The 18715-nt window shown below is 39.1% G+C and overlaps 1 protein-coding gene across 7 annotated transcripts in view; it reads left to right on the top strand.

Moving 5' to 3' along the window:
- The window catches only part of TUT7 (terminal uridylyl transferase 7), an 82108-nt gene that overhangs the window by 62133 nt on the left and 1260 nt on the right, over positions 1-18715 (top strand). For 4 of the 7 annotated variants that reach the window (XR_009551994.1, XM_060199473.1, XM_060199476.1 and 1 more), the window contains exons 23-28: positions 1549-1596; positions 1685-1776; positions 5350-5465; positions 7683-8008; positions 10318-10394; positions 10731-10794. Coding sequence is in view for 6 of the 7 variants with exons in the window: in XM_060199473.1 (XP_060055456.1) it covers positions 1549-1596; positions 1685-1776; positions 5350-5465; positions 7683-8008; positions 10318-10394; positions 10731-10794 (723 nt within the window). In the remaining variant the exon portion in view is untranslated. Of the gene's footprint in view, positions 1-1548; positions 1597-1684; positions 1777-5349; positions 5466-7682; positions 8009-10317; positions 10395-10730; positions 10795-17857; positions 17928-18715 lie in introns of all 7 variants that reach the window. The other 3 variants (XM_060199477.1, XM_060199478.1, XM_007537878.3) reach the window with 3 other exon arrangements.

Here is an 18715-nt window from a genome sequence, read left to right on the forward strand (position 1 = left end):
GCTTCCTCCAGTAGGGTATATAAAATATGTAAAATACACGATTTTAAAATGGTGCTAACCCCTATTTCACAAAACACTTTATTCAGATTTCACATCTTTTCCCATTATTTCTAGCATTTTCTGATTCATCTAGTACATAACATTTCAGAACACTACATATCTAATCATCTAAGACATTTGAGTATAAATGTTTAAATCATATGGGATTTCTTATATAAGAGTTTACTACAAATAACAAATAGTCCAAATAACCACTGACATGCCACTCACGGGCAAGGCACATGCTTTTTGCATGTTATGATACCCACTATGAATTATCTCATAAAGTAATCTTTGAGGGAGTCGGGCTGTAGTACAGCGGGCTAAGCGCAGGTGGCGCAAAGCACAAAGACCGGCATAAGGATCCTGGTTCGAACCCCGGCTCCCCACCTGCAGGGGAGTGGCTTCACAGGTGGTGAAACAGGTCTGCAGGTGTCTGTCTTTCTCTCCTCCTCTCTGTCTTCCTCTCCCTCTCTCCATTTCTCTCTGTCCTATCCAACAACAACAATAATAACTACAACAGTAAAACAACAAGGGCAACAAAAGGGAAAAAATAAAATAAATATAAAAAAAATTTTTTTTAAAGTAATCTTTGAAAAGCTTTAAATAGAACTGGTAAAGTAGCTCACTTGGATAGTGTACCTGCTTTGTTGTGTGTGACCTCCATTTGAGTCCATCTCCTGCCATGTTAAAGGAAGCTTGAGTGCTGTTATCTCTTTATCTGTCTGTCTGTCTATCTATCTAAAATAGTCTGCATGGAGCAGTTAAGTCCTAGTGAAAACAAAAATTTTAAATGTACTTGATACCCCTACATGTTAGCATTAAAACTAGCATTATTATATGATATCAGGATGTGTCCTCTTCAGACTGTTTTACTGAAACAATTCCTTATTATATGAAGAACTTCATAAGGATTCAAATATAAAGTAATAGCTTCTCTTCTGATACACATTTGATAAAATTGTGCATTTTATTTAGAGTATATATTAGTACTACAGACTTGAAGCTCAGTAATAAAAAAAATTTTAAAAAGCTAAAAAGGGGGTTGGGCGGTAGCGCAGCGGGTTAAGCACATGTGACACAAAGTGCAAGGACCAGAGTAAGGATCACGGTTTGAGCCCGGGCTCCCCCCCCCCCCCCCGCAGGGGAGTCGCTTCACAGGTGGTGAAGCAGGTCTGTAGGTGTCTATCTTTCTCTCCCCCTCTCTGTCTTCCCCTCCTCTCTCCATTTCTCTCTGTCCTATCCAACAACGAACGACATCAACAACAACAATAATAACCACAACAAGGGCAACAAAAGGGGGGGGAGGCCTCCAGGAGCAGTGTATTCATGGTGCAGGTACTGAGCCCCAGCAATAACCTTGAGGCAAAAAAAAAAAGCTTTAGTATTTTTCTAGTGGTAAAGTTTACAACACTTTGTTCTTTTTATATGGATCTCATTTACTATATGAATAATGTTGGCAATTTCTATTTGATTATCTTTTTTGTTGTTCTTATCTTTCTTTACCAGATCCCTTTGATTTGAATCATAATCTTGGAGCTGGACTATCGAGAAAAAGTAAGCTACTTTGCATATGAATTTTAATAGTCCTTTTTTTTTTTTAATTCACCTAATTGGTTCCTTACTTTTTTTTTCCCCCCCTTAGTGACAAATTTTATAATGAAAGCATTTATTAATGGTAGAAGAGTATTTGGCATCCCAGTCAAAGGATTTCCAAAGGACTACCCCTCAAAAATGGTAAGGGTCTGTTAGGAATACCAAAAACTAGTTCCAAAAGCTTTTACTAAGTACTTACTTTGTATATAGCTAAGCTTGAGTCTAGCTAAGATAAACAACTGCTATATAAAATAAAATAATTTCTTTAAAAGTTCTTAAGTCGGGGGCACACCTGATTAAACAGTGATTACCACGCATAAGGATCAGGGATTGAGCCCCTGCTTCCCACGTTTCACAAATATTAAGCAAGTAGTGCAGGTGTTTCTTTTTTTCTTTCTTTTTTTTTTTTCCTTTTTCTTTTTAGCAAAGCACTGCTCAGGTCTGGTTTATGGTAGTGTTGGGGATTGAACCAGGGACATTTGATGTCTCAGGCATGAAAGTCTTTTTTTAAAAAAAAACATTTTTATTTATTTATTATTGGTTGGAGACAGAGAAATTGAGAGGGGAGGTGGAGATAGAGAGGGAGAGAGACAGAAAGACACCTACAGCCCTGCTTCACCACTAGCTTTCCCCCTGCAGGTGGGGACCAGGGACTTGAACCTGGGTCCTTGTGCACTGTAATGTGTGCACTTTACCAGGTGTGCAACCGCCTGGTCCCATGACAGTCTTTTTGCATAGCCATTATGCTGTCTCCCCAACCCACATGTTTCTCTGTTTCTCTCTTTTTCCCTCCCCCACCTCATTTTATCTCTATTCTATCAAAAAGAAAAAAGGGGAGTGGGGAGAAGGCTGTTGGAAGTGTGTATTCATAATACAGGCACCTAGCATCAGCAATAACCCTGGTAGCAAAAAAAAAAAAAAAAAGATTTTAAATGGTCCCTGTTTTGAGGCCATTCATCAGAAGAATAGAAATGGGGTTTGGTGAGAAAATTATAATTTTGGTGCTTCTGTTTTTTCAGTAGTAATACATGTAGGAGCACTGCTATGCCACCAGCATTCAATTCTATACTCAGCTCTCCTAAGCCCCACTTGTAGATATCTAAGGACTTCCCCATCTCCTCATATGAAGTCTAGATTTAAATAAATATATATATATATGCATTATTTATTTATTTTTAATGAAAGAGGGATACAGAGAGAAACAGACCAGAGCACTGGCTTATGGTAGTGCTAGGGATTGAACCTGGAGCCTTAGAGCCACAAGCATGAAATGTTTTTGTTTTTTTTTCCCCATCTACTCAAAGAGTAATTTTTTAATGGGTCTAGGAGACAGGGAGTGTATGTGTTCCTTGTCCTTTGGGGCTATACCAGTGAAAACAAACTTGTAGTTATAAACAGTTTTTTAATGTAGTGCTAGAAATTGAATTTGATGTTATACATATACACATAACCACCAAACCACATCCCCAGCCTGATTTTCCCCTCCTTTTCAAAGTATGGGAGTCAGGTGGAGCAAAGTACCTTTCCATTATCCATGGAGTTTTCCATGCTGCTCTCATGTGGTGCCAGGATTTAACCCAGAGTCTTACACATAGTAAGGTGTGTGCTCTACCTACTAAAAACTATGAAACTATGTCCTGCTCTTACCCTGCATTTAATTTACTCATTTATTTCATATGAGATAGATTCATGTGTGAAAGATAGAAAAAGAGAAATCAGTACCACTCCAGTGCTTGTGAAACTGGGAATTGAACCAGGAGTCTCAGACATGCGAGTCCTGTGCTCTACCAGCTGAGCTATTTCCCCTGCCACTCATTTTAATAAAGACTTTCCAAATGATCCATAAATGGGACTGGGGAGAAAACAGCATGTTAAAGCACAGAGTTTGCTTGCCTGAAGTGCTAGGTTCAGTCCCTAGTACCATCATAAGCCAGCGCTGAGCAATGCTTTGGTCTCTCCCATAAAAATAAATATTTTTAGGGCGCCAGGTGGTAGCACACCCGGTTGAGATCACAAGTTACCATGCTCAAGGACCTGGATTCAAGCCCTTGCTGGAGGGAAGCTTCACAAGCCCTAAGGCAGATCTGCATGTGTTTCTCTGTCTCCTCTGTCTCCCCTCTGAATTTTTCCCTTTGCTATCAGATAATATATATATATATATATAATATGAAAAGGAAGAAAAAACACTGTTGGGAGCAGTGGATTCATAGTGCTGGCACTGAGCCCCAGTGATAACCCTGGTGGCAGTAAAAAAATAAGTGAACACATTACAGTGTGCAAGGACCCATGTTCAAGACCCCGGTCCCTACCTGTAGGGGAAAAGCTTTACAAGTGGTGAAACAGGGCTGCAGGAGTCTCTCTGTCCCTTTCCCTCTCAAATTCCCCCTCCCCTCTAAATTTGTTTGTCTCTATCTAATAATAAGTTAAATATTAAAAAAGAAATCTTGGGGAGTTGGGCAGTAGCGCAGCGGGTTAAGTGCACATGGTGTGAAGCGTAAGGACCGGCTGTAAGGATCCCGGTTCAAGTCCCCGGCTCCTCATCTGCAACGGGAGTCACTTCACAAGCGGTGAAGCTGGTCTGAAGGTGTCTATCTTTCTCTTCCCCTTTCTGTCTTCCCTTTCGCTCTGTCCTACCCAACAATGACAACATCAATAACAACCACAATAATAACTACAACAACAATAAAAAACAACAAGGGCAACAAAAGGGAATAAATATTTTTTAAAATTAAAACAAAAATAAATCTTTAAAAAATATTATAAGAGAACCCTAAGTGTATGAGTGTATAGGCATATTTAACATCTAATTACATCTGACATCTAGTTTTTGCTAAGTATTGCCATGGCATTGTAGATGCTGCCATCTGCATCAGTGTTTTTGAAGCTGGGTTTCTTGTTAAAATGCAGTCTCAGATTCAGGAGGTCTGGGATGGGGCCCAGTATTCTGTGTTTCTACAAGTTCCCAGTGAATGGCAAGACTGCTGGTTCTCACCTTAATTTCAGTAGCAAAGAGTCTGGAGTTCTGATAATTCTCTCCTGATACTTTCCTTCAGTAACAACAACATATAACTTACTTTTCTTTACAGTCTGTGACATGCAAATAACACTTCTCAATTCAGTAGGCTTTAGTCTTCATTTTCTGAGAAAGTAAAACCTTTATAACTAGCTTGAGTTCTCTCTCAAGACCTAGAGAAGCTTACTCTTAGGGATATGTAATGTTCTAATTTAGAAATAAACTTTTAAAAAGAACTATGGTTAGCGCTAAACTACTCTACATGATGAAAGATTTCAACAAAAATGAATTTCGATAAGCTATCCTAAATTACACTTCTTAATGATTTCATATTTTTGGATTTGAACAATATAAATAGTTATTATTAAAAAGAATGGCTCACCTGGTATAGTACACACATTTTACCATATTCAAGGGCCTGGGTTCAAGCCCCTGCCCACAACATGGGGCATCATGCAGAGAAGCTTCATGAGTGGTGAAGCAGTGCTGTGGTATATCTCCTTTCTGATTTTTACCCTTTATTAGTGGGAATTCGGGAGAAGTCTGCTGGGAGAAGTGGAATCACACAGACATGAGGTCCTGCTGAAAATAAATTAAAATGCTAACACTGACACATAAGTGTAAGTGTGTGTGTGTGTGTGTGTGTGTGTCTGTGTCTCACATTAATAGTTCAGATGTTTCATGTATTTATCTCCTTGCAGGAGTACTTTTTTGACCCCGAGGTGCTAACTGAAGGGGAGCTAGCTCCAAATGACAGGTGTTGCCGAATCTGTGGAAAAATCGGACACTTCATGAAGGACTGTCCCATGAGGAGAAAGTGAGTACATGTTAAACAGGGCTGGTTTTGCTTTTGTTTTCCTATTCTGCACTTTAATTGAATTATTTTATTTCTGTTTTTAATCAGAGCAATATTCAGCTCTGGCTGATGATGGTACTGAGGATTGAAGCCGTGATCTTGGAGCTTCAAGCAGGGAGTCATTTGCATAACCATTATTTTATCTCCCCAGCCCCTACTTTTTTTTTTTTTTTGCCTCCAGGGTTATTGCTGGGGCTTAATGCCTGTACCATGAATCCACTGTTCCTGGATGCCATTTTTCCCCCTTTTGTTGCCCTTGTTGTAGCCTTGTTGTGGTTATTATTATTGTTGATGTCATTCGTTGTTGGATAGGACAGAGAGAAATGGAGAGAGGAGGGAAGACAGAGAGGAGGAGAGAAAGATAGACACCTGCATATCTGCTTCACCGCCTGTGAAGCGACTCCCCTGCAGGGGGGAGAGCTGGGGGCTGGAACCGGGATCCTTAACGCCAGTCCTTGTGCTTTGCGCCACCTGTGCTTAACCTGCTGTGCTACCGCCCAGCTCCCCTACTCAATCATTTTTGTCATCAGTCTCTCCAACAGGAATCGAGTAAGAAGAGACGAAACTAAACCTGTCCCCTTTAGAGTAGTGAGAAGTTCAGAATCATTTTTATGAATGAAATGTAAAATGAGTCCCTTCACTCCATCACTTCTACTGTGCAATGGTAACTGGGATATACCACATTTGGGGTTCAGATTGCCAACGTACTAGTGCACAGCACCCCCTTTTTACATACAGGTTAGCTTTAATAATTGCTTTACAGTGAAGTCACCCTGCTTTCTTCTGGTGATGCTCCTTGGAAGGCAGTGGGAGGTCTGTTTTAGGTTGGCTGCTTGCTTGAGATACATTGCCTTGAATGGTAGTGGTGTTTTTCACTGGACAGTTAATCTCATTTTAAAACCTATGTAAAAAGAGCTGTCATAGGGAGTCAGGAGGTAGCGCAGCAGGTTAAGCACAGGTGGCGTGAAGCACAAGAACTGGCATAAGGATCCTAGTTCAAGCCCCCAACTCCCTGCAGGGGAGTTGCTGCACAGACGGTGAAGCAGGTCTGCAGGTGTCTTTCTCTCCCCCCCTCTCCATTTCTCTTTGTCCTATCCAACAACAACGACATCAATAACTACAACAATGAAACAACAAGGGCAACAAAAGGGAATAAATAAATTTAAAAAAGAGCTGTCATCTGGAATTTGAGGCTCTTAGTACTTTCTTAAATTTCGTTCAAATGTGAGTATATTAGACAAGGAAGAAATGATTGAGAGCGCCAAGTGATAGCTCACTAGGTAGGGCACATGCCTTGCCATGTATGTATCATAAGTTTAAAGCATAAGAGCAGTTCCAGGGAGTCGGGTGATAGTGCAACAGGTTAAGCACACACAGCACTAAGAGCACACGATGTGAAGTGCAAGGACTGGCGTAAGCATGCTGGTTCGACCCCCTGGCTCCCCACCTGTAGGGGTGTTGCTTCACAGGCAGTCGCTTCACAGCTAAGCAGGTCTGCAGGTGTCTATCTTTCTCTCCCCCTCTCTGTCTTCCCCTCCTCTCTCCATTTCTCTCTGTCCTATCCAACAACAACATATTGTCCTATCAATAACAACAGTAATAACTACAACAATAAAAAAGGGCAACAAAAGGGAAAATAAATAAATATTAAAATTTTTAAAAATTAAAAAATAAGAGCAGTTCCAACATCACATGGGAGTACCAAGGCAACAGGAGAAGCTCTAATGCTGTAGTGTGTGTCTCTCTATCAACAATTTGTTTCTTTATATCAGTTCCAAAGTAGGTACTAAGTCAAGGAGTCACACTAATTGCAAAAAATAAGTTTTATAGGTTTATAACAATTGCAAAAAAGAAAATGAAAAACTATGCTTGCAAACTCTGAAGTAACCTTTTTTTCCCTTTATTATTGATATCTTTTAACATAAGAAAGTGAAACTAGAGCACCACTCTGCTCTAAATATGTGATGATGGGGATTAAACTCAGGACTTCATGTATGCAAGTCCTATGCTCTACTGAAGTTGCTTCTTAGTGGAGAAGATGAACTTAAATTCCTGTTCATCCTGTCTGATATCTTCTGTTTCTGATTATTTCCTAAACCTGGAGTTGTCTTAACTATTTTGCTAGTTTTCTGTTTAAAATGTAGCCTTTTCCTACCAGTGTCATATCTACTCCCACAGAGTGAGACGACGGCGAGATCAAGAAGATACTCCGAACCAAAGATACCCTGAGAATAAAGAGAAAAGAAGCAAAGAGGACAAAGAAATGCAAAACAAGTACACAGAAAGGGAAGTGTCCCCAAGAGAAGATAAACCCATGCAGTGCACACCACAGAAAGCCAAGCCAGTGAGGGCAGCTATGGACCTGGGGCGTGAGAAAATGCTAAGACCACCTATAGAAAAATGGAAGAGACAAGAAGACAAAGACTTAAGAGAAAAACGTTGTTTTATTTGTGGAAGAGAAGGGCACATTAAAAAGGAATGTCCCCAGTTTAAAGGCTCTCCAGGTACGGACACCAATCACACCTTGATGTTTGCACTCACGTCTCAAGGGAAAGCTCTTTTTTAGAGTTCTCCACTATTTTCTTTGTATTTATTTAACAATTCCAAAAAAAAAGACTTTTAAGAGAGTGAAATCCTAAGCTTCTCCCCCAGATGCTTGTGAAAGTCATTCGGTTGACTTTTCTAAGACTGTAAGTTAAATGAAAGCCTGGTCATTTGCAGCACCTAAAAAATCTGACCCAAGTAACCGGAATATGTTAAGCTTTGCTACTCAGTCAGTGTGCACTTCTGAAATCAAAGCACTGCCTGACATGTGGAAGGGCATCATTAACCACATTATGGGAATACCAGGCTGTCCACACAGGCAAGCCTCTTAAGTATTGCTTTAAATATGCACATGCCTTGAAAAGGGACTGGAAAGAAATAAGATACAGTTCAAAGTGACTCTTAACTGCAGAGGAGACTTATAAAAGATTTTCTCTTTGGATTTTATAATTTTAATATTTGATACTTCTTTTGATGAAGAGACATACTGGCAGTACTTCAGAATCATCCACAAATCTTCCCCCTCTGAGTTGTTAGATCAAACTTGGCCTTTTCAAGTAAATGGGTGAAGTGTCCACTATGGGCACTTTTTTATCTTTGAATTCATTAGTAACAGTAAGGATATGTTATGTATGTGGAATAAGTGATTTACAAGGCAACTTAAACACTCACTTTGTTACTCAAAACAACAACAAAGCAATGAAATTTGATAAGCATAGAAAGAAAAAAAAAAAACCTGGGAAGTAATTTTCAATAGTAGTAACCTTACTCGTGTTCTCAAGTATAGTTTGTAGACAACCCCTCCCCCCCCCAAAAAAAAAAAGGTCAGTACTGCTGACAATCTTAATCATTGTTCATGGAACGCTAATACCTCTTCCACTTTACTATCATATCAGCAATATCAAGTCTCTTTTTTTAAAATAAATTTTTAGATCACCATTCCTTTTTTTAAAAAAAATAAAACAGGAGCTTTGTATTGAAAGAAAGAAATATATTTTTAAATTACTAGCACTGGTTTTAAAATGATACTTCAAAGTTTATGGAAGCTACTGCTTTGTCTGCAATTTGTCATACCCTACTTCTAGAGAACTCAGAGTTCTTTAGTGCAAACTCAGAAGATTTGTTTTGCTCTAACATTGGACATAACCAGAATTAGATTATTTTCTGTTATAAAAGGAATATATATTGAAAAATTAAAATAGCAATAGTGACTATCTATTGAGAATGTCTTATTGATCAAGCACTGTTTTAACAATTTTACTTTGATAACCTCACCTAATTTTCACCTTTCACCACAGGCCCCTTAAATTCATACCCCAAGTTTATAGATGAGGAAACTGTAGACATTATCAATAGAATCTGATGCAACGTTTTGACAAAAATATTTTCATACACTACCCTTCAGAAGAATTCATGATCAGGGTTCACTAATAGCATGAAGCACATTGTCATCAAGAGGAATGCCCTGTGTACCCCTATTTTGGTGGGCTTAACTCTGGCTAGTTGCAAATGTGTTCACTAAGCTTCTAAAATAGAGGAGTTAGGGGTCAGGGCAGTAGCACACTAGGTTAAGCACACATAGTACAAAGTGCAGGGACCTGCACAAAGATCCAGGTTTGAGCCCCTGGCTCCCCACATGTAGGGGGCCAGGAAGTGCTTTACAAATGGTGAAGCAGGTCTACAGGTGTCTATCTTTCTCTCCCCCTCTCTATCTTCCCCTCTTCTCTCAATTTTTCTCTGTCCTATCCTATTTTTTAAAAAAAATGGAAAAAAATGACTTCCAAGAGCAGTGGATTCATAGTGCTGGCACCAAGCCCCAGTAATAACCCTGGAGGCAAAAATAAATAAGTAAGTAAAATAGAGGAGTGATTCTGATGAGGTGTGGGGAAAACAGCAAATCAGAGACAGATTTTCCTAGGGAATGGGGCTGTGTGTCATCACTTAATGGAAAGCTTGCATCTAGAATCTTGATTTCTTCAGAATGCTATATTTATACACCAAATTAAGTAGTCATAGTATTTTAAAACTAGAAGAAAAAGTTGGGTTCAGATATGGTAAAATCCCTCCAATAGCAATTAAAAATAACTAGCTAATTCTTTCTGTCTGGAATGTATGCTGTTCCCTTTTGTTTCTTTCAACATGTTATTTTGCTCATCCTGTTTACTAAGTGGAGTGTCTGTCATCAACACAAAGTCTTTCTGTGAGTGTTTGATAACCAAGACTGCCTTCAGTTTAAATTAGGAACAAAAAGTACTGCTTTCTTTCTCAGGGATGTCTAAATCAGATTGTGTATTTGGATCTCCTCCTTCACCTAGTCCTGTGAGACCAACTGGCCCACTTGTTCAGGTAAACCTAGCTCAGACCTGAGCAGGAAGTCCTCTGGTCATCTACCTATTCAGCAGTTAGTGCTAGCAGCTCTGTGCCAAGTCCTGCCTCCTATCTTCTGGCTAATCCTCCTGGCTCCTTCCTCTGCCTTTAGCACCTTGTGAAGGTTTGCTATGCCCCTTATGGCAGGGTGTGCTTGAAGGACTCTTGCATATATCTTTTTTATTAACATGACTCGTTATGTTTTGTTGCCCAGATGCCTAATTTCAGCATTCCTTGGAAATGGTTACAGTTTTAAGGCTGTTTTTGGATGTTATCCTTTTCGATTTTATAAACCAGTCTATTTCATTTTTTTAGGCAGTGCTTTTACATGAAGACAAAAAGAAACAAAAAACAACTATATTTTTGAGTCCCCAGTCAGGTATGTGGGTTTAAAAAAAATGTGTGTTGTTTCATCTACTGCATAGTTTACCACATGCCTTTGAGATGTTTCCTCTGAATAACTGGCTTTAATGGGAATTACACATCAGGAACTTAAAGAGACAGATGCTCCCCATCTTCATTTTCTAAATCAGGCGCCTGAGGGATTAAGTTTGGGCCTGGTTTGTTTTTTTTGTTTTTTTTTTTTAATTATTCTAGGTGATTCTTAAACTATCCCTAAGTAGGAACAATAGTCTAACTATTTGTTCCTACCCCATTTTTTGTTTGTCTTGTCAGCAAGGTATTCTCCTTACGGAGATTATTTACATGCATGAAAGTAAGGAGTGACTGGTGGCCTGAACTCTGCTGTGTCTCAGCTACATCACTTACTTATTCATCATTTTTATCAGCTCCCTCCCCACTCCCTCCACCAAGTGCAGTGCTTTGACCCAAACCCTGAAGACACAGTAGTGAACAAGAAAAGCCTTTTCTTATATTTAACTTGCACCCTTGTCAGTAAAGATAAATTGTACTTCATGTGGTGGTGGGGGTTAAAAATATATAAAACAAAAGGCGGGGGTGGTGGAGGAAATATTAGCCAGAGAAGCAGCCTCTCTATAAAGTAACATATAAGCACAGAATTAAAGGAACAAATCAAAGAGAAATCAGTTAGACCATGACAGTAGTAGTACTAAGAGGTTTTCCACACACTCTCCCCCAGCACTGCTCAGTTCTAGTTTATAATGGTGGAGGGGATTAAACCTGGTACTTGTGAGCGTGATTCATGAGAATATCTTTGCATAATCATGCTGTCTCCCCTACAGAGTTCCTAAGTGCTGATAGGGGGGTGGAGCAGGTAGAAATCAGAAGGCAGATGGTTCTGAATCATGAATGAAGCTCCTTTAAATAGTAGTAGTAAGTTGTTTTTGTTTTTTCCTTAAGTTAGTTGGTCGGCTATTGGAGGATTTTGAGCCAATGAATGGTATTATCTGAATTCCCATTTCAAAGATTCATTATGGCTGCAAGTGAGGAAACTCAAATCAAGAAAGAACCTCTGTAGTTCAGGCAAAGATAATAACTTAGATTGGGGTAATAGTGGTAGCTGAGGTGAAGGCTGGTCTCCTGAATGATGTTTAAATTAGTGTCATCATTTGCCAACATATATAAAATATAATAGCAAATGAATCATAGATGATGCTATGATGTTTGACCTGAGCAATTAGATTGGAGCCCAACTTTCCTGTGCTGAGAAAGACTCAGAAAAAAAGCTTTTGGGAAAGGGAGGATTCAGTTAAATAGATCTGTTAGGAATGCAAGTAGCTACATGAATATATATGATCATGGCACTGAGAGTGAGGTCCAGGTTAGGGGTATAAATTTGAGCATTACCAGTGTACAAATAGTATTTGTATCCTGGGTCTGAGCAAGATCCACCTAGGCAGTGAATGTCTCTAAAAAAAAAAAAAAAAAAAATGGGGGTGTGGGGATAGGAAACTATAATGGGAAAAAGGAATGAGAGAGTTAGGTCTAAGAATCCTAACAAAGAAAGACAAAGAAACGTGCCTTTGTGCAAAGTCCTTCACACTAGCACTGTGTAGACTAGAATTAAGCATTGGATTTGGCAATATAGGTCAGTGATGAATTTGCAAGCTCTTCTCTTTGGATTGAGGGGGGGAAAACCTGGTTGCAGGGAGTTCTGGTGAAAAATACTGAAAGACTACGTGTAGGCTCCTTAATTTGGCTGTGGGTACAAAACACCGTAGCTTACCTGAATAGTGTGTCTGCTTTGCCACACTTGTCATTCAGGCTCAAGCCCGACCCCCTCTGCATTAGCGGAAGCTTCAGTGCTGTGATGTCTTCCCCTCTGGCAGTTTCTTTTTTTTCCATTTGAAAAACTCAGCCTGGAGGTGAAGCCCTGGTGATGACAAAACAACAACAAAAAGTGGCTATTGTCCTATTGTCCTGCAGACACTTAGTAACTGCTTTCTCTCTCCTGTCTCTCATTTTGTTTAATAAACTAGGATTAAAGGAAGGAAATTACTTAAGTAGAACATGTTTAGTCTTCTCAAGTACATTGTATGGTCTCTGAGAAAAGTTAAGTTCCATTACTGTCACTTGACACTATGCATATAATGTAAAACAACCCCCATACTTTATGTTTTTTTGGGTTTTTTTTAACCAGAGCAGTGCTCAGTTCTGGCTTATGGTGGTTCCAGAGACTTTGAGGCCTCAAGCATAAAAGTCGTTTGCACAACCATTATGCTATCTAATCCTATACTGCTCGATTTTCTTGGGCTCTGTTTTATTGCTTTAGACTGCTCAGCCACACTACCCCTTAGACACCCAATTATTTTTATTTTTATTTATTGGATAGACAGAAATTGAGAGGGAAGGTCATAAGAGAGGAAGAGAGACACCTGCAGCCCTGCTACACTGCTTGTGAAGCTTCTCCTCTGTGTGTGGAGACCAGGGGCTTGAATCCGGGTCCTTGCACACTGTAGTGTGTGCACTTAACCAGGTGCACCACCACCTGGCCCTTGTTTTATTATTAAGTAAGCAGTTTTGCTTTCAGGTTGGAAAGATTTCCTTGTTAATTACAGAAGTGCAGAATCTAAGCTATCTTCACCATTGGATGGCAAGAGTGAGAAAAGTAGCATTCCCAGATCCCTGCAGTCTCCCAATCCCACAACAGAGAGAGTTCTTTCTGCTTTCACCAACCCTGTCTGAAATAAGCCTGGGCCCTGTGATCTCAGGTTTTGGGAAAATGAAAAAATTCTACACTAAGAGTAGACTGTTACTTCATTATTAACAAGAGAAAAATAAGTAGAATTATTAGTTAATTAAATACTGCAGTCAGTACCAAAAGGAATTATCTCAAGAATATAAAATGTTCTAAATAGAAACAGGCTTTTTTCAATCACTAGAGCACTACTTATGGTAGTGCAGGTGACTGAACCCAGGATTTTGGAGCCTCAGGCATGAGAGTCTGTTTGCATAATCGTTATACTATCTCCCCTGCATTTATTTTTATGATAGGTTTGTTTTGTTTTTCTGGTGAGGGAACACTATCATTGGTTTCCAAAAGACCTTCCCCCCCCCCTTTTATTTCAGATAGAAACAGAAAAGGAGGGGTCAGGCAGTGGCACACAGTGTTAAGCACACATAGTACAAAGCACAAGGATCCCAGTTTGAGCCCCTGGTTCCCCACCTGTAGGGAGGTCACTTCACAAATGGTGAGGCAGGTCTGCAGGTGTCTTACTCTCTTCATCTATCTTCCCCTTCCCTCTCATTTTCTCTGTCCTGTCCAACAACAACAAAATTGAAAAAATGGCCATGAGTAGTAGTGCCGACACACAAAGCCCAGCAATAACCCTGGAGGCAAGAGAGAGAGAAAAGAAACGGAGAGGCCGGGTGGTGGCACACCTAGTTAAACATACAAGTCCCCAGCCCCCACCTGCAAGAGGAAAGCTTCACAGGTGGTGAAGCTGTGCAGCAGGTGTGTCTCTCCCTCTCAGTTTCTGGCTGGCTCTATCCAATAAATAAAGATAATAAAAATTAAACAGAGAGGGAGACAGAGGAGACACTAAAGCACCACTCTACCCTTTGGTGTCAGGCATGTGCTTCAGTGCCAGGGGCTCAAACTCAGGGTCTACAGGCATGATAAAACATGCACTCTACTGGGTAAGCTGGACTGTCAGTCCTAAAAAGCTTTAATTATTAAATTTTTTATGGAAGTGTGTGGTAGATTGCTGCAGAGCACCAAATCCATCACCCATGAGGTTACTCGTTTTGTTTCTTGCTGTCATGTGCTTTCAAGGATCAAACCTATGTCTTCACAGATGCTAAACAAGTGTTCCACCCCTGGCTCCTATATTTTTGTATCTTACATGATTAGAGAAAGAATTTGAATTGGTAGCAGATCTCTCTATAGTCAAAAATTTAAAGGTCTTGGGAATTAAGGTTACTATGCAGATTGAGGTTGATGATGCAGAAAGAAACAGATCTTTAGGGAATTAATTACCACCCTCACCCAGAGGGAAAATAATGGTGTACATAAAAGACAGATGCAGGCTTGATATGAAAACATGCTAAGAGGCCAGGGGAAATAGCTTGACTAGTGAGAGCAAAGTATTGGTATGCCTGAGGTAAACGATGGCAGTTCCAGTCTCCAGCACCATCATAAGCCAGAAATGAGTAGTGCTCTGGAGTCTGTGTGTGTCTACCTGTCTCTCTGTCTCTGTCTCTCTCTCTGATTAAAATAAATAAACCTTTTAAGAAAATATCATAGCAGCTGTTTCTTGGGGAGGTTTTAGAATTTTTCTGAGTGGAATATAAGAATTTAAAAATAACAGTTTGACAGGCGATCTCCCCCATCAGGAAGACAGAAGTAAAATGGAGGGAGTCCGGTGGTAGTGCAGTGGGTTAAGTGCACGTGCACGAAGCGCAAGAGCCGGCGAGCCCCCGGCTCCCCACCTGCAGGAAAGTCGCTTCACAAGCGGTGAAGTAGGTCTGCAGGTGTCTTTCTCTCCCCCCTCTATCTTCATCTCCTCTCTCCATTTTTCTATCCTACCCAACAACAATGACATCAACACCAACAATAACTACAACAATAAAAAAACAAGGGCAACAAAAGGGAATAAATAAATATTTTTAAAAAATTAAAAGTTTGACAGGAGATCTCCTCCCCATCAAGGAGACAGAAGTAATATGGAGGGAGTCGGGCGGTAGCGCATCGGGATAAGCACATGTGATACAAAGCACAAGGACTGGCTTAAGGATCCCAGTTCGAGCCCCCGACTCCCCACCTACAGGGGAGTTGCTTCATAAGCGGTGAAGCAGGTCTGCAGGTGTCTGTCTTTCTCTCTTCCTCTCTGTCTTCTCCTCTCCATTTCTCTCTGTCCTATCCAACATGGACAACAATAATAACTACAACAGTAAAACAGCAAGGGCAGCAAAAGGGAATAGATAAGTATTATTAAAAAAATTTTTTTAAAAGATGTAAAATGGAAAGGGGTGGGGATTTAGGAGATTAACAAGCTTTGACTAAAAACAACTCCAGAGTTGTTTCCCTATAGATTATCTAAGTGTTATGAGGATTACATAGATGCTGTATATACAGAAGTCAAGAGTGTTTTTTCTTTTCTTTTTTCTTTTTTTTTTTTTTTTTTTTTTGCCTCCAGGGTTATTCCGGGGCTCGGTGCCTACACCACGAATCCACTGCTCCTGGAGACCATTTTTTCCCTTTTGTTGCCCTTGTTGTTTTATCATTGTTGTGGTTATTATTATTATTGTTGTTGCTGCTGCTGTCGTTGGATAGGGCAGAGAGAAATGGAGAGAGGAGGGGAAGACAGAAGGGGGAGAGAAAGATAGACACCTGCAGATCTGCTTCACTGCCTGTGAAGTGACTCCCCTGCAGGTGGGGAGTCGGGGATCTTTACACTAGAGTCTGTGCTACCGCCCAACTCCCAAGAGTGCTGTTTTTTACAAGCAGAGACATTTAAGTCCCTCCTCTCCACCCCAAGACATTTTCCATGAGAAAAATTTGGATCCTTGCTTACTCAGAATGTCTGCTTTGGATAGTGTTTATTAACAGTGGCTCTGCAGTCAGATTGCATGGTGTGATTTCTAACTCGTGATCATGAAAAACCTACTTAACCTCCACTTTGCCTCAATTTCCTCTTCTGTTACAAGTTCCCTATAACAATAAGTGACTGGTGGGGAAGGTGAGAAGACCATGTCAAGTGCCTGTATCCCAAATAGAAGTCATTTATCTTTTCCAACTAGTAGGACAAACAATTCATGGAAATTTTTATCAAGAGTAGGGAGAGACTGCAAGAACAGTTATAAACTGATTTTATGCATAAACTGCTTTACGTACCATCTAAGATATAAGAATCTCAACAAACTAATGCCCTTCTTTTTTTGCTAAGAAAATTACTTTTTAAAAAACTACCTCTAGCTCTTCATTTATTCTATCATAGTGCCATGGTTTGAAAATCTTACTAATTGGAGATAATAAGAGATTGGTAGCTGTCTTTTCTCTCTTATGATTATGTAGGTTTTTTTCCTTAACCAGAATTTTAAGTTTACCATGTTAAAAAGCAAGCAAACAAATAAAACCCAGTGATCTTTATTTGAAATAATAAATGTACTTTTAGAAACAGAATAGGGAGATCTTATCAGTGACTCATTGTTTTGATAACCTTCTTGATGTGTAGTATATTGTTATTCATTTAATCATTCCTTATTAATGAACTAGATACTTTCATATATTTGGTATATCAATGTCTTTAAAACTTTGGCTTGTACACTTTCCTCCCTCAACTGTTGAAAACCCTTAGTTCAACTTGTATATTTTAAGTTGGCTTTTAAATTCCTCGACATAGTCACAATGCATGTAATTTCTGGGGATAAATGATTTTTTAAAATAAAACTTTTATATCAACCTAAACTGTATGAAATGAAGTATGAACGTTACTGTTTTTACATACACCATCATTCATTTAAAGTTCTTTAACAAGCAAAAATTTTATGTTTTTCTCCTTGTATTCTGTTTCAGTTCCACAGAATTTTACCTTAAAATTATATATATTTTATCATATGTTCCAAGCATGCTAATGCTCAACTTAATAGTACTTTGCTACAATAAAATTATTTATGTAAATTGAATTTTAAAGCTTATTCTTAAATCTAAAAGTATAAACATTTCTTCTAAATTAAGTTTTTACAGTCATAATTATATTACAGGTGTTGATTAAATATTTTTGTTTACTTACTGAAAGTGACTGTCATTTAATAAGATAGGTGATATTATCCATGCATTAATGCATCTTTGAATTGATATTACTTTAACAGAAATGAAAACATTGTTATTTCTATTTCCTAACATTTCATTTTTGTTATAGGTGAGCATTGAGAAACCTCAGTGGTCTTTATGATAGCTAATTAAAAATAACATTCTTCTAAGCATTTGAGAATGGAAGGTGTATTATAACAATAACACTGTTTATATTTTTATTCTTTTTTTTCTGTACCTTTGCAATTGTTTTTAATGTTTCCTTTAGAGATGACAGAGGAAGAGAGAAAGCAAAGCACCACCCCAGCCATGAAATTCCATTGGTGCCATCCATAGTGGTAGGCTTAGAGAACTCTTCATACCCCAAGATTATATAGGCACTGCTTTGGTTTTTGTTTGTTTGTTTTACTAGAACACTGCTCAGCTCTGGTTTATGGTGCTGGAGATTGAACCTGGGACTTAGGAGCCTCAGGCATGGAAGGAAGTCTACATAACCTTTATTATATATGATTCTATAATTAATTTGGAACTGAGTATGAAGGAAACTCCTCCCCGCCCCAGATTACCTGACACAATGCCAGTTATTCAGTAATTCATATTTCTTCTTGTTGATTTGAAAAGTGACTGTATCATATACTGCTTTCTTTTAAAAAATATTTATTAAATGTGAAAGACCAGAACGCTGCTCAGCTCTGACATGGCAGTGTGAGGGGTTGAACTCGTAGCCTAGAGTTTCAGCTGTCCTAACAGGCTCTAACAGCCTGAAGTATCTCCCTGACCTTAAGCTACTTTCTTATAATCACTTCAGAATTTCTTAACTTTGTTTCATTGATTTATTTGTCTAGACTTCATAACAGTGTATTGGTCTTTTTGGTGATATGGTCTTAGTAATCCTCATTTCTGTCTTTTACCTTAAATATTAATTTCCTTTTTTCCTTTTATAGCAATACATTATTGCTATAATATCATTCACAGCTTTATGTCTGTCAAATTTCAATGTGAAGTATTTATTTCTGACCAAAGAACTCTGTAATCTATTATGTTTGGTTGGAAATCAAGATATTGACCCATGCAAAGCAAAAGTTCACTTGACCCTCTGCACCAGCATGGCAGTGGTGCACGTAAA

This window comes from Erinaceus europaeus, chromosome 10 (genome assembly GCF_950295315.1).
Source record: "Erinaceus europaeus chromosome 10, mEriEur2.1, whole genome shotgun sequence".
NCBI classification, from domain to species: Eukaryota; Metazoa; Chordata; class Mammalia; order Eulipotyphla; family Erinaceidae; genus Erinaceus; species Erinaceus europaeus.